The 15632-nt window shown below is 40.0% G+C and overlaps 1 protein-coding gene across 4 annotated transcripts in view; it reads left to right on the forward strand.

Annotated features, from left to right (window-relative positions):
* The first annotated feature begins 4912 nt into the window (after positions 1-4912).
* Positions 4913-15632, forward strand: part of LOC126354098 (phosphatidylinositol 4,5-bisphosphate 3-kinase catalytic subunit delta isoform) — a 203085-nt gene continuing 192365 nt past the window's right edge. The window contains exons 1-4 of one of the 4 annotated variants that reach the window (XM_050003485.1): positions 5107-5159; positions 5487-5687; positions 5789-6011; positions 15386-15614. In XM_050003485.1, coding sequence (XP_049859442.1) covers positions 5865-6011; positions 15386-15614 — 376 coding nt within the window. In that variant the 5' untranslated portion in view covers positions 5107-5159; positions 5487-5687; positions 5789-5864. Of the gene's footprint in view, positions 4979-5057; positions 5160-5486; positions 5688-5788; positions 6012-15385; positions 15615-15632 lie in introns of those variants that run through there. The other 3 variants (XM_050003486.1, XM_050003487.1, XM_050003488.1) reach the window with 3 other exon arrangements.

Raw genomic sequence — 15632 nt, forward strand, 5'->3', positions numbered from 1 at the left:
CCGTTTGCAGTAACAACACAGCAAGAACATTTTGGTTATTGTTACAAGGCCAGATCAGTCAATCATCCAGACTGTTGCCCTTGCAACTACTGAAAAGGCTGCTGCACCTCTTCAGGAACCACACGTTTGTCTGGCCTCTCAACAGATACTCCTCCGTTGTGGTTGTACCTACGGTACGGCTATCAGTATCGCTGAGGCACGCAAGCCTCCCCACCAACGGCAAGGTCCATGGTTCATGGAGGGGATAAAATCTATAGGTAGCTTATTTATCTTCCACTGTCGTATTTCCCAACAGTTTACCACAACGAATGGCAGTAAAAGGCGCGTTTTGGAGAGATCTTTACAGCGGTGTATGTTAGCTTCACTGTGTGCTCCATGTTCTTGTTATCTTAATTTTTGAACTTCAGATGTTTAATGTTTGTAGGCTCAAGCCGCAGCTTTTATGAATTCGTTTGACGAAACAGTGATGTTGCCATGATGTAATGGATCTTGTGCTGTTATTGGCTGACATGAGCCATGAGCCACCTGGTCAACCACCATAGTAGTTTACACATAGTATGTGTCGTATTTATACTAGTGAATTACGAAAATATGCATTTTAAGTGTGGCTTCCACACAACCACTCAACTGCATTTTATACATTGCTCTCTTAAAATTTCGTGTATACCATTGCCTGCTTTTGTTTTTCTTTCATGTTTACAACGGGTCTTGGCGCACCAACTCAAATGGTTCAAATGGCTCTGAGTATCATGCGGCTTAACATCTGCGGTCATCAGTCCCGTAGAACTTAGAACTGCTTAAACCTAACTAAGCTAAGTACATCACACACATCCATGCGTGAGGCAGGATTCGAACCTGCGACCATAGCGGTCGCTCGGTTCCAGACTGACGTGCCTTGAACCTCTCGGCCACAGAAGCCGGCCGCGCACCAACGACCTTCACTTTCATTCTAAAGTCATGTTAAAAATTTTACCTGATAAATTGCACACTGATTTCATATTGTGTTGTTTTCGAACTCATTGTATGCTGCTATTATTCACATGAAAGAAAAAGATACTAAACTCATGCATAATACACTCAGGAAAGGAAACTTGCTGTTAACGTACGCTACCTACAGTCAGCAAGCAAGGAAATTAAAGGAATGGGACATATTTCGCGCACAGATTATATTTTCGGCGCTTTTTCTCAAATCATTTGCGAACTTCTCACTAGGTGGTGATACTTACGTTACCGTACTCTAGTGCACTCTGGCAGGACATATGCAAACTTATTCCAAAGACAGATAGAATAGCCAATGGCAGAACGAAAGAAAAGTCTGAAACACCATCAAAACAACAATACTAAACGTCGATTAATCACTCATCAAAGCATTATACAGATATACAGAGACAGGAATTTGATATCGAAGTTTCAGCAACTCTGTTCATTCCCTTGTGATGTAATGAAGCCACACCCCCAAACTGCTGCTACAGAGAGCTAAGCAGCATTTCAAACTGCAGCTTTATTACTACCTGCTACCTGTTCGAAAATCATTACTTGGTATCATATATCAACAGTTCCAAAAACGTTGACCTGCATTATTTAAATTCATGTGAGAAATATACGAAATGCAGTCTGATAATTTAAATTCTGTAATATGTTATTGAGAAATTTATTTAATACATATTTTGACGAGGGTTCATCTCAGAGCCATTAATTAATAGCCACACCTTGTCTCTCTTATCACACTGTCATGAACCTGTGTTATTCACCTGCTTACTATACCAGGCAGTTCGTTCTTCTGCAGAAGTGATTTTGTGCATATTTCTTCTCCCCATGCAAAATGATGTATGAATTGTCACAACTATATTTTCTCCAACACCTCCTCCCCCCCCCACCCCACCCCCAACCACTCTGGGTACATCTATGGTCATTGTGAATGGTTGATCACACAGCTACATGTGAAGAGGCAATGAAGTCCACTGTGGACTGTGTGTATGTCCATAGCTACAGCTTTCTCTGTCTTCATTACTAAACAATCAGCAGAAAAATAATCTGAGATGCCATGTGTGACCGCTTGAACGTGTTTCATCTTTGTTTCTTTTAGTCCATGCACTAAGATACACTCATTTCTGAATGTATATTCCAGCAATTTGCAATTCAATAAATATAACCAGTAGGCCATTCTGATGCTATAAATGAGCTTTTAAAGTAATGCCTCTTACATTATTAATTCAGACTACTGAAATAGCCTGAAGAAACTGATGAAATAAGACAATGTATAAAACTCACACTTTCTGGTCGCTTCCAGCACAAGGAAGGACGTGCTTGATTAAACAAAAGAATATTGTATACATATTATAGAATGCAAGCGTTCTTAATTATGTTGAGTTGTAGATTTTCATTACTTGAGCCATTTTGAACTACATCACAGTAACGAAGATATAGCAGGACCAAAGACAACAGGTTTTTGTTCATTTTGATGTGGAAACAAGAATCCATGTAGGCTGGAGAGACATTTCCTTCATTCTGCAACAGTTAATTTTTACCAATTTAGATACTCACCCAAGTTCTTTTATTTTTTATAGGGTAACTGGATACCATTAAGTGGTCTTGGAGAACTGTTTTTGTTAAAGGTCTGCTGATGACCTTTCAGTGTGATACGAGCATAACCTGTGACTTCTTTAGATTTAGTTTGGAACACAGATTTTATGCCCATCGTGGTACTGAACGAATGTCGACATTTATACACTCCTGGAAATGGAAAAAAGAACACATTGACACCGGTGTGTCAGACCCACCATACTTGCTCCGGACACTGCGAGAGGGCTGTACAAGCAATGATCACACGCACGGCACAGCGGACACACCAGGAACCGCGGTGTTGGTCGTCGAATGGCGCTAGCTGCGCAGCATTTGTGCACCGCCACCGTCAGTGTCAGCCAGTTCGCCGTGGCATACGGAGCTCCATCGCAGTCTTTAACACTGGTAGCATGCCGCGACAGCGTGGACGTGAATCGTATGTGCAGTTGACGGACTTTGAGCGAGGGCGTATAGTGGGCATGCGGGAGGCCGGGTGGACGTACCGCCGAATTGCTCAACACGTGGGGCGTGAGGTCTCCACAGTACATCGATGTTGTCGCCAGTGGTCGGCGGAAGGTGCACGTGCCCGTCGACCTGGGACCGGACCGCAGCGACGCACGGATGCACGCCAATACCGTAGGATCCTACGCAGTGCCATAGGGGACCACACCGCCACTTCCCAGTAAATTAGGGACACTGTTGCTCCTGGGGTATCGGCGAGGACCATTCGCAACCGTCTCCATGAAGCTGGGCTACGGTCCCGCACACCGTTAGGCCGTCTTCCGCTCACGCCCCAACATCGTGCAGCCCGCGTGAATGGAGGGACGGATGGAGACGTGTCGTCTTCAGCGATGAGAGTCGCTTCTGCCTTGGTGCCAATGATGGTCGTATGCGTGTTTGGCGCCGTGCAGGTTAGCGCCACAATCAGGACTGCATACGACCGAGGCACACAGGGCCAACACCCGGCATCATGGTGTGGGGAGCGATCTCCTACACTGGCCGTACACCTCTGGTGATCGTCTTATTTCAATTTCCAGAAGTATATTTAATATGGCAGCAGAAACGTTTTTAGAGCTGCCGCTTCGATACAAATGAATGTTATAGGCCGAAAAAGCGGTAGTTACAGAATTATGCATGTATCAAACAATTGATAATGTTTGAGGTATACTTACAAAATGTTTAATAGTCATGAGTATGATATAAGGCAAATGAAAAAGTTTCATGTCCAATCAATATGGGCATCAGCCTCTAAAACTTCCACTACAAATAGTTCTACACAAATTTACAATAGTCTTCCATATAACGTAGAAATTATCGTTCTCACTTTTTGTAAAACCAGGGGATTTTTATTAGATAATTTCTTCCACATAGTAACAGAATTCTTTGAACATGTGAAATACAAGAGACCTGAAACAAGGCAAAGCATCTACTACAAACAGTACCATCTGTTTTATGGATAAAGCAAAAATATTTTTTTTCTGAAATACTACTGTTTTTGTACTTTAAATGTGTGTGTGTGTGTGTGTGTGTGTGTGTGTGTGTGTTGGAAAGTTTTCTTGGATGAACGAATAAATTAATTAATTATCAGGGAGATACTTGTATCTCATTTTCTGTGTAGTTTTATCTGTTTACATATGATTTACACCGCAAGCTTTACGACCATTTGCATATGGTTATTATCACAGTGTAATCTCATACAGTCTACATCCTAGCAATAGATACAATAGCGTCAAGGATCCATAGAAATCGAAAATAAATAAAATAACTACTGCATTGGAATTTGTTGGGAATCTGAATTACGGCAAATTGTTCACATGTCACCTATTGTTAAAAAAAAAATGAACGTATTTCGTCTTGTGCATCGACAGACTATATTTATTTTCTCTTAATAATTAATACGCTGTATTGTTGAAGAATGGTCGTGAGAAATTTGTCAGAGACGCGATCTTGGGCGCGATTTCATAGTTTGTTGAGAGATCGTTTTTGGTCACCTTTCTCAATATCTTTCCTGGTGGATGGGCACTCTTCGACAGTCCATATTTTTTCAGCATTTAGTCTGTTAGACCGCAATGACTTGCTTTGTCCCAAAAGTCCGCCTAAGATCCAGGCGAATCTTCTTCGCCTGTTTTCCTTAAGTATGACAATTGTAGACGTAGACACTGTGCTGTCAGTTGGATCTTCCTGTAGCAACCAACTAATGAGCATTATGTCCGAATAATAGGAAGAAGATAGTTTGCATTCAGCAAAATGCGACATCGTGATTGTTCAATTATGCCTATGGATACAAATCGAACTGGAAGATGCGTTAATGTGTCCTTTTTGGACGATAACTGCATCTTTAAGTTAAGCATTTTGTTCTTCAAATAAAAGATATGGCTGTCCTCTGTTTGGGATATATAAAATGCGACAAAACAAAGTAATTAAATATTCTAATAACAAAATCTTAAATACATTATATAAGCTGGACATCTTGCGAAACAAAAGAATAACTAACAGTCGAGTTCAGTGATACTCAATTGGTAAACTCAGTATGAATCAGCTGTGTGTTATGTGTTTTGGTTTGTTTACATAGAAAATTCAGTTAACCTCTTAATTCGGTAATAATTGTGAAACAAATTTCCTTTAAGTGCATGAAGTCTTATTAAAGTGCCGTAAAGAACTTAGGGTCCCTCTATTTCTTTCTTTTTTGCCTTAAAATAATAGTTTGACAAGTCGTTCACTCAACTGCCAGGAGTTTGAAAAATGTTGTTTTGCTGAAGTGTTCAGGTCCACGTATTGTTACCTATTGCAGAAAATGAGAGAGTTCTCTTATAAAATAAATTAATTGTGATGTTATAATAAATGATGTGTGAATAATCTGATCTCATTAATCAAACCACACCGACTCTGGTTTGACTGCTCAGATTTTTTGCAATGTTTTTCAGCGCTTACACTGACTTTAAGAAGGCGGGTTCAGTTTATAGTGTGATGTCACTGGCAATATTGAAAACTGAAAGAAGTCAGCTTACTTACCAATGTGGGATTGGCTGTTTTGTTTTTGTAAAATTCAAGTACTCAGACTGTAGAATTAAATAAAATGTCAAAGTCATTAATTTCACGTTTGATTTCAAATACCAAGAGCCTTGGTTTGTAGTTTTCGTTAAGGAGTTACATTTGCTTCTTATCATTTGACTTTTTTGTGCAGTTGAATCTGAAAAGTTTAAAAAAAATCATTTTAATTTTACAGTAATGGAAATAATGACTATGATAAGGGTAACACATCAAAAGCGCCCTTGATATGGGAATGAATTGATTTGATCGAGATGGTCCATATTCCTAACACATATGCATACGATTTTTGGCTTGAAAACACACCCGATCCAGTTGTTGAGCTGAGTTGTCTTATGCCAAATAGCATATTCATTCCTCTGAAAGTCAACAGAAATGCAACACTACATGAAATCAAGGAGGTATGTAATGTTTTCTTTTCGTGTGATAGTTATACCTGTGATAATGAAAATTAGTTGTATGTGACGTTTAGTTTGTTTAGTGAAAATAGCTGTGGTGTTGTCTCATGAATCAAGTTTTATTTTTAGTTCTACATGGTACACCAGACTGCATTCATAGAGCAGTGTTTTGGTGTACTCTTCATTTTTTTTTTTACAGTATTTTTTACAATCATATTGACCTACTAGGATCATGTTCACAACTTCAGGTCCTATTCTTCCTTTGTTGTTGTTTCCTATTTTTCCAGTATTCCCTCATTTTCTTCCCATGAATTCTCTTCCTTTCTTCTGTCATGTCGTTCCCAATTTTTTTATTTCTTCTGCTTTGAAAGCCTTCCAAATTTAGTATTTTATTGTTAAAATTGTTTCTTTCTGCTATTTCTGATTCTTTGATGTTGTTTCTCTCTAGATCTTTCCTTAATTCTGTAACCCATGCTATTGTTGATTTCTTCTTCCAGGAATACAGTAGTATTTGTTTTGTTTGTCTATTTCCATCCATTCGGTAGAGGTGTCCGAAAAAGGTTAGTCTTCGTTTGACCATTACTTCAAATATTTTCTCTGTATTTTCGTAGATCTCGTCATTACTTTGTATTTTCCAACTATCTGCAGTTTTTATTGCACCCATTATTTTTCTAATAATCATTCTTTCCAGTACCTTTAGTTCACGCAGCTTATAATTCATCAATAGGCATTCAGATCCCTATAAACGTTTTGGTCGTACCACTGTGGTATAGTATTTTAGTTTTCTAGATAGGCCTATACATTTCTTGTTGTAAATATTTTTGGTCAAACCATAAGCTCTTTCTGTTTTGTTAATTCTTACATTTATTGCAGATTTTTCTAGTCCATTCTGTTGTATAGTTTCTCCAAAATATTTAAATTTATTTACTTTATCTATTTTACCTATGAATTTTGGTGCATTTTTTAATATTTGTCATGAATTTTGTTTTTTCAGCTGAAATTTTGGGACCAGTTCTATTTGCTATTTTTTCCAGAAGGTTTAGGCCTATTTGAATAACTGCTTCTGTCAGGTTTTTTGAAAGTATTGCAAAATCATCCACAAAGGCCAAGCAGTTTACCTTAATTCCATTTGTTTTCCGTCCCTGAGTTATTGGTTCAAATTTTTTTTAAAAAAAAGCTCTGAATACCAGATCCTTACAATTATTCAAGAAAACAATTAAACAGTAAAGATGATAAACCATCACGTTGTCTAACACCAGTTTTTATTTCACGTGGCTGAGATACTTCTCCCATAAATCTGACTTTAGATATTGTACCTGTTAGTGTTTCACGAATTATATTTACTAATTTTGATTTAAGACCAAATTCTCTAAAGACGTTATATATTGTTTCTCTGTCTATACAATCAAATGTTTTCTTGAAATCAATAAATGACACTATTATTAGTTTGCTTTTTAACATTATATGGCAAATTATTGACTTTAAGTTAAAGATTTGTTCTGCACAGGATCTTACCTTTTGAAAACAACCCTGATAGTCTCCCAGTTGTTTGTCTAAAGTATCTACCATTCTGTCCAGGAGAATTTTTGATAATATTTTGTATGCTACTGGCAAAGGTGACACTCCTCTGTAATTATTGACATTTTGTTTCTCTCTTTTTATGTAGCAGGTGGATTAATGCTATTTTCCATTCAACTGGAATCTTTTTCAGTTTTCGAAAAGTTCTCAAAAAGCGCTGTAGGCCTAGATCCTTTATGATTTTTGGTTCTGACCAATTCAATAATTCTACTGTAATCGAATCTTCACCACTTGCTTTATTGTTTTTGAGTGGTTTGATGCCTTCATGAATTTCTAACTCTGTTAGTGGGAAATCTTCCTCTAGATTGTGAGGTGTCCCTGGAAATTCTAATTTATCTGAGGGAATTGGACAGTGTAACAGCTTTTCAAAAAATTTGCTAACATTTCAGTATTTTCTTTGTTATTTAATCCCATTTTGCCATTTTCATCTTTGAAACAAATACTTGGTGCCTGACATCCTTTAAGTATGTGTTTAAAAGTTCGGTAAACAATTCTAGTATTATTTTTTGTGAAATTTTCTTCTATTTCAATAACCTGAGAATTTTCAAACTTTCTTTTGATTTTCTGGCTTATTTTTGATGTTTATTTTCTTTGTTGTCTGAATTGTTCAAGGTCTTCCTCTGTTTTTGAACATCTGCATTTTTGAGCTCTCTGTATTGGTGTTTCCTTCACACTCCTCATTCCACCATGTCTTCTTTTTATTCTTGGCCAAGCTCAAAGTTTTCTCTGCTGCTTGAGTTATTTGCATCTAAAGTTCATGCCAATCGCCTTCTTTGCTTGTCTCAATTTCTTCTCTAAATTTTTCTATATTTTCTTCCATAATATTAGCTGTAGTGGTGTTGTATCTGATCACTTTCTAGGTTTTTTTTTAGATAGGAGGAATTTTATTTTAATCTCAGAGAGATAATGATCTGTATCGAGTGCCCCATTTCTGACTATTTTAACATTCATAATTTCAGTGATATACCTTTTAGACGTGGCTAAGTGATCCAGTTGAAATTCTCTTAGGTTTGGATTTGGATGTCTCCAAGCTTTGGCTTTCTTGGTAGTTTGCGGAAACGTGTGGATGCGAGTTTTAACTGGAACATTTTGATTTATTGGGTGTGCTGGATATTCACCTACAATAGTCCAAAATTTCTTTTCCCTCACAATCTGCACATTGAAGTCACCGAGAAGTATTTTAACATTCTTTTTAGGTATGATAGAAATTTCATATTCTAAAAGATCCCAGAAATGATTTACTTTCTCCAGATTTCTTCTGTTGTCAGTATTTATAGGTGCATGACAGTTTATGAGGGTGTAACTTTTATTCTTGCACTGTTCTTAACATGGATATTCTTTCTGAATTCAATCTAAATTCTGTAACACTGTATACAATATTTTTGTTTACATAAAATGCTGTTCCAAACATTGGCATGTTTTCCATTATTCTCACTTTATAAATTCTATAATGTTGTGTATCTACCACACTCTCATCTAAGAATCATGTTTCCTGGGCTGCTATAATTTGTATATCATTCTTCTGCAGAAATAATTCTAATTCCTTGTGTTTCCCAATTTTCAGAAGAGAATTTACATTTAATATTCCAAAGTAGTACTTATTCTTGAACTGAAACTTGGAAGGCTTTTCAATATATTCCATCTCTTCTTCACCGCAAATGTTGGGACACTCCAGAATCATAGGTCCCATTCCATTACATGATGTAATGGTGAATTCCTCGTCAGAGTTGCCACTTGGGGTAGAGCATCATTTGTGCGAACTTTCCATTTTGCGACTTGAAGCTGTAAATTGTAAAGATTAGGGAATCCATAGTCATCCCTGGATTCCCAAAGTGAGACCAGGGTGTTAGCCTGGAATATTACTTATTCAGCTGCCACTAATATGTGGAACAGACGCTGTCGGGGTACTGCCACTAACATGTGGAACCATTGTGCCCTCCGTTCATTTTAGCCTTGGACAAGAGGCTGCCTCTTCTGCCAGCTCTGCCATCTTCTCTGCCTTCGCTGCAGTTCAGGTCTTCACCATATCCCTGGCAAGGGGCTGTCATGAGGTACTATCACCTGGGCCAGGTGAACCAAGGTTTTTTAACAAGGTGTTACTCCTCCCCCTCCTCCTTTCTCAGCCGAACTTGAGACCGGCTATGTAGGAGTTACAGCTTTATTTTAGGTAATCTTTTTCTTATGTGCTTCTCCAATTTTACTGAGCAAGAGGATTTTATATAAAGCAGGATTTGCTAATGAATAACTTAATTTTGTTGTAGTTACTTAGAGTGTATATTCTGGTTTGTATTTCCTCTTTCCAACACATCAGCATGTCGGAGAAGCTCTGCGTCTTGAGCTGTCTTAGAGTACTGTGCACCGTTTTGTGGTTTTTAAGCTAAACTTTAGTTTATAATTATTAACAGTGTGAAAAATCTGACAGTACTGTGTGTCTACAGTTCATTAAAAAATTGCTATTTAATTTAAGACTGTTATAATAAAGAAACATCCGTGGTTCTGTAAACAGATAATCTCCATTTCCTTACTGTCAACAAAACTAAGCTTTTGAAGACTTCTGCTACACATATAATAGAACTACCCAATGACAAACAATAGGCACCAGGCAACTGCGAATGCAGACATGTATGAAAGCTGAGAAAATGTATGTGCCTAAGTGTACTCTATTAATTATTATGTATCTTACCGTTTGTCTGAATTACTTCTGTTGAGTGGAATAAAGTCATGGTATTGTCACATTTTTATGTCTATCCTCCAGAAAATATGTTGATGTTCACTGTCAGATTTATCCTCAAAATAATTCAAACAAAGAGGAACTCACTTGCTTTACCAGTAATAATGTTTCTATTAACGTATTGGTATTTCTTTCAATTGGTTTACTTTTTTTGTAAAGCTTTTTCCAATAAAGCTGGTCTGTCAGGTGAATTTTTGGGACTTGTTTTCCTATTTCTTTTTTCTCCTGTCATTCTGTGTGACAGAAAAGGTCAAATACATTCTTTTTTCTCAAATTAAAAAACATTGTATGATTGTTTTTCTTGTCCTATTTTCAGATTTTGCGATGTGCTTGCTGACCAGTATTACTTTGATTGTTTCCTTCGTTTTGTATGTATTAATGTACCTTTCCTCCCATCCTGTCTGATTCCATGCACACTTATTCCCACTTAGACCTCTCGATATGCCCTGCCCAGCTCGCTCGACATCTCGAGTGGTGTGCTCTTTCTGATACTTACTTGAGTGACCACTTCCCTTGTGTGACTTGCCTGTACAATCATACCCCGCCACAGCAGCCCACTCATTGGAAATTCTCTCTTGCTGACTGGAGGCTATATTCCTTCTTGGCAGTCTTTGACAAATGGGCGTTTCCCAGCTGTGATGATCAGGTCGAGCACCTCGTGGATGTTATTCTCTCGGCTGCCGAATCCTCTATCCCTCGTACTACTACTTCTCCCCATCCGGTCCCATTCCCTTGGTGGAGTGTGGTAATGCGATTTGTGAACGACGACGTGCGCTTTGTGCCTTTCCCCATCATGCTACGTTAACAAACTGCATCTGCTACACAAGCAACTATGTGCGCAGTGCCGCCGCACTATTAAGGAAAGCTAGAAAGCATGCTGGGTTTCCTTCACCAGCTTGTTCAACAGTTTTACTCCATCCCCTCTCATTTGGGGTCCCCTGCGCTGGCTTTCTGCGACTATCACCCACTCCCCAATAGCTGGTCTGACTGTGGTGGGAAACGTCATAGTTGCCCCTGCCAATGTTTCCAACCCTTTGGGCTGGTACTTTGCAGAGGTTTCAAGCTCCACCCACTACCATACTGCCTTCCTTCCTCGGAAACAGGGGGAGGAGGCTCGTGCACTCTCTTTTCTCTCTTACAATACTCCTTTTACTATGAGGGAGCTCGAGAGTGCTTTCTCCTCATCCAGGTCTTCTGCTCCTGGGCCCGATACAATCCATGTCCTCATGCTGCCGAATCTTCCTCCTCCGGGCAAACTCTTTCTCCTCAATACCTACAACCGTATTTGGACTGACGGTGTATTGCCCACGCTTTGGAGTGAAGCTATTATTGTTCCCCTACCTAAGCCTGGTAAAGATGAATATCTTCCTTCCAGCTATAATCCAATTTCCCTTACCAGTAGCGTTTGTAAGGTGATGGAATGCATGATCAATAGTCGATTAGTGTGGTGGCTGGAGTCACACCTTCTTTTCACTAATGCTCAGCGTGGGTTCGGAAAGTGCTGCTCAACGGTTGATCATCTCGTCACCCTGCCAATGTTCATCATTAATAATTTTCTGCAGAAGCAACAAACAGTGGCCGTATTATTTGATGTGGAGAAAGTGTATGATACCTGTTGGCAGACAGGCATTCTGCATATTATGCACACAAAGGGTCTTCGCGGTAGTCTTCCCACTATCATCTGGGAATTTTCAACGGACTGAGTTTTCTGGGTACGTGTGGGTTCCTCCGTATCCCAAACCTTTTCACAGGAGAATGGGTGCCTCGGGGCTCTGTACTGAGGGTTGTCCTCTTCGCTATAGCTGTCAACCCAATTATGGACTGTCTTCCAGCTGGCATTTCCGGCTCTTATTTTCGTTGATGAGTCTGCTATTTATTGCAGATCCCAGTGGACGTGTATCCCGCAACGCTGTCTTCAGCGTTTTCTGGACCGTTTCTGTTTGTGGAGTGTCTCAAATGGTTTCCGCTTTTCTGCTACCAAATCCGTTTGTCTCAACTTCTGGTGGTCCAAGGCATTTCTTTCACCGTCCTTTCAACTGGGCCAAAATGCTCTCCTGTTCGTGGATACAACGAAGTTCTTAGGGCTTATGTATGATAGGAAACTCAGTTGGTCTCCCCACGTGTCCTACCTGGCTGTATGCTGCACCCGGTCCCTCACTGTCCTTCGTGTATTGAGTAGTACCTCTTGTGGAGCTGACTGGACTGTCCTCCTCTGCCTCTATCAATCTCTTGACTGCTCCAAGTTGGATTATGGGTGCATTATCTACTCCTCCGCATGGCTGTCTAGCTTACGCCGTCTAAATACAATACGCCATTTGGGGATCCGTTTCGCCACTAGTGCCTTCCGTACTAGCCCAGTTGAGAGTCTCTATGCAGAAGCCGGTGAACTACCACTGTCATACCAGCGCGACATCCTACTTAGTAGGTATGCGTGTTGGCCTTCTTCCATCCCAGGCCACCCAACCTTTGACCTTTTTTTTTGATGACATTCTTGACCGCCAGGAGGAGATGTACGTTTTGTCTCTGCGGCCTTCTGGCATCCGCTTTTGTCACCTGCTTCAGCGGCTGCAGTTCACGCTCCATGCTACTTTCCGAATGGATGAGAGCCCTTCACCACCTTGGCTTCAGGCACAGGTTTGTGATCATTTTGACTTCAGCTCATTCCCGAAGGATTCGACTCCCGAGCTGACCTATCGCTGCAAATTTCTCGAACTTTGCTCACAACTTGCCAATAGCATATTTTTGTAAACTGATGGTTTCAAGTCTGCGCACGGTGTTGGCTGTGCTTTTGTCATCAGGGATGATAAGTTTCAATACTGGCTTCTCGACCAGTGCACAATTTTTACCACAGAGCTTTTTGCCCTCTATCAGGCTGTTCACTACATCCGGAGGCACCAGCTCACTCGCTGTGTGATCTGCTCTGACTCCCTCAGTGCCCTGCAGAGCCTAGATGATCCAGATCCAGTCCACCCCATTGTTCGACGGATCCAGGACTGCCTCCATTTGTTCCTGGATGGCAGAGCCCAAGTGATGTTCATGTAGGTTCCTGGCCATGTTGGTGTGCCTGGGAATGACACCGCTGATGCTGCAGCCAAGGCTGCAGTCCATCTCGGTCAGCCCATCTATTACTCTGTTCCCTCGCAAGATATTCGTACTTTTCTCTATCGTACTTTTCTCTATCGTACTTTTCTCTATCGTACTTTTCTCTATCGTACTTTTCTCTATCGTACTTTTCTCTATCGTACTTTTCTCTATCGTACTTTTCTCTATCGTACTTTTCTCTATCGTACTTTTCTCTATCGTACTTTTCTCTATCGTACTTTTCTCTATCGTACTTTTCTCTATCGTACTTTTCTCTATCGTACTTTTCTCTATCGTACTTTTCTCTATCGTACTTTTCTCTATCGTACTTTTCTCTATCGTACTTTTCTCTATCGTACTTTTCTCTATCGTACTTTTCTCTATCGTACTTCTCTCTATCGTACTTCTCTCTATCGTACTTCTCTCTATCGTACTTCTCTCTATCGTACTTCTCTCTATCGTACTTCTCTCTATCGTACTTCTCTCTATCGTACTTCTCTCTATCGTACTTCTCTCTATCGTACTTCTCTCTATCGTACTTCTCTCTATCGTACTTCTCTCTATCGTACTTCTCTCTATCGTACTTCTCTCTATCGTACTTCTCTCTATCGTACTTCTCTCTATCGTACTTTTCTCTATCGTACTTTCTCTATCGGCGTATCATGTCACTTTGGTATGACCATTGGTGGTCCCTTCATGGGAAAAATTTGGAGAAGTCTAACTTGTCCAAACAGCCTGGTCCACTTCCTCCTGGCCGTCTGACCGTGAGGAAGTAATGTTAGCTCGGTTGCGAATAGGGCACTGCCGCTTTAGTCACTGCCACTTGTTGAGTGGTGACCCTGCACCTAGTTGTCCTTTCTATAGCCAGCCATTAACAGTGAGACATTTCCTTATCCTCTGCCCCTATTTTAGCCTCTTACGTCTCAGGGTTGGGCTGCTGCCCGCTTTGCCGGACATTTTAGCGGATGACGTGCGACCTGTGGCTCGTGTTTCAAGTTTTTTAAAAAGCAGTAATATGACAAGAGATTTGATTTCTACCTGGTGAGTGCAGTGTCTTGTCGACGTCTTTTAGATACTCTTCCTTAACGTCTTGACATTTTAGATTTGTTTTTTCTTCCTTCCTGTATTGGACCTCGAAACGGTTTTTTACCCTCACAGTCCCAGCATTCTATGGTTCTATATTGGGTGCTTATGACCTTAGATGTTTTGCGCCCTATGAAGTTGTTGTTACTTTCTAATTTGGTAATAGGCATAAGGCAGCTAAATTCACAATAAAAATGTGAGAACCTACAAGTAGCATAAGGTCTTTGCTCTTACAAGGTTTTCTTTGAAGCAGCAATCAACCATGGACAAATTAAAAAAAATTAATACTTTTTGGACATGATTTTTAAGTTTCATTCCATTACTAGAGGCCATATGCAAGTTGTTATCATTTTTTGTTTGAAGATGTTGCAACAGTGATCACTGTGAAAACTGCTCTTTATTGAGCAGAAATATTAAGTATTAAAAAAAAAGTCACTACATAGAAAACTTGTCCATTAACAATGTTAAGAACCGAGCGAGGTGGCGCAGTGGTTAGCACACTGGACTCGTATTTGGGAGGACGACGGTTCAATCCCGCGTCCGCCCATCCTGGTTTAGGTTTTCCGTGATTTCCCTAAATCGCTCCAGGCAAATGCCGGGATGGTTCCTTTGAAAGGGCATGGCCAACTTCCTTCACCATCCTTTCCTGATCTGATGAGACTGATGACCTCGCTGTTTGGTCTCCTCCCCCAAACAACCCAACCCAACAATGTTAGATTCTGTGTGAATGTTACATTATGTAAAAAGAAGTTTACTTTCTTCATTACCTTTGCCATTGATATTTCCTTTAAGTCTCCTGGAGATTCTTGATAACAACTATTTGTATGCGTCGTACAGTATTTATATTATGTTTTTTGCTGAATTCATTTTTGTAACTACACTTGATGTGTTATGTTTTCTGCAGGATCTGTGGGAGGAGGCTGCGCGGTATCCCTTATATGGGATGCTGCACGATGCCTCCTCATACGTATTCGCATGCATCAATTCGATGGCGGAGAACGAAGAACTGGATGACGAGAACAGACGCATATGTGACATACGCCCATTCTGCTCCGTGTTACGAATTATTGAACGTAAAGGAAATAAGGCGGAGAAGTCACTAAATAATCAGATCAGCCATCTTATAGGAAAGGGTAAGTTCTGCATATGTC

This window comes from Schistocerca gregaria, chromosome 3 (genome assembly GCF_023897955.1).
Source record: "Schistocerca gregaria isolate iqSchGreg1 chromosome 3, iqSchGreg1.2, whole genome shotgun sequence".
Classification (NCBI taxonomy): domain Eukaryota; kingdom Metazoa; phylum Arthropoda; class Insecta; order Orthoptera; family Acrididae; genus Schistocerca; species Schistocerca gregaria.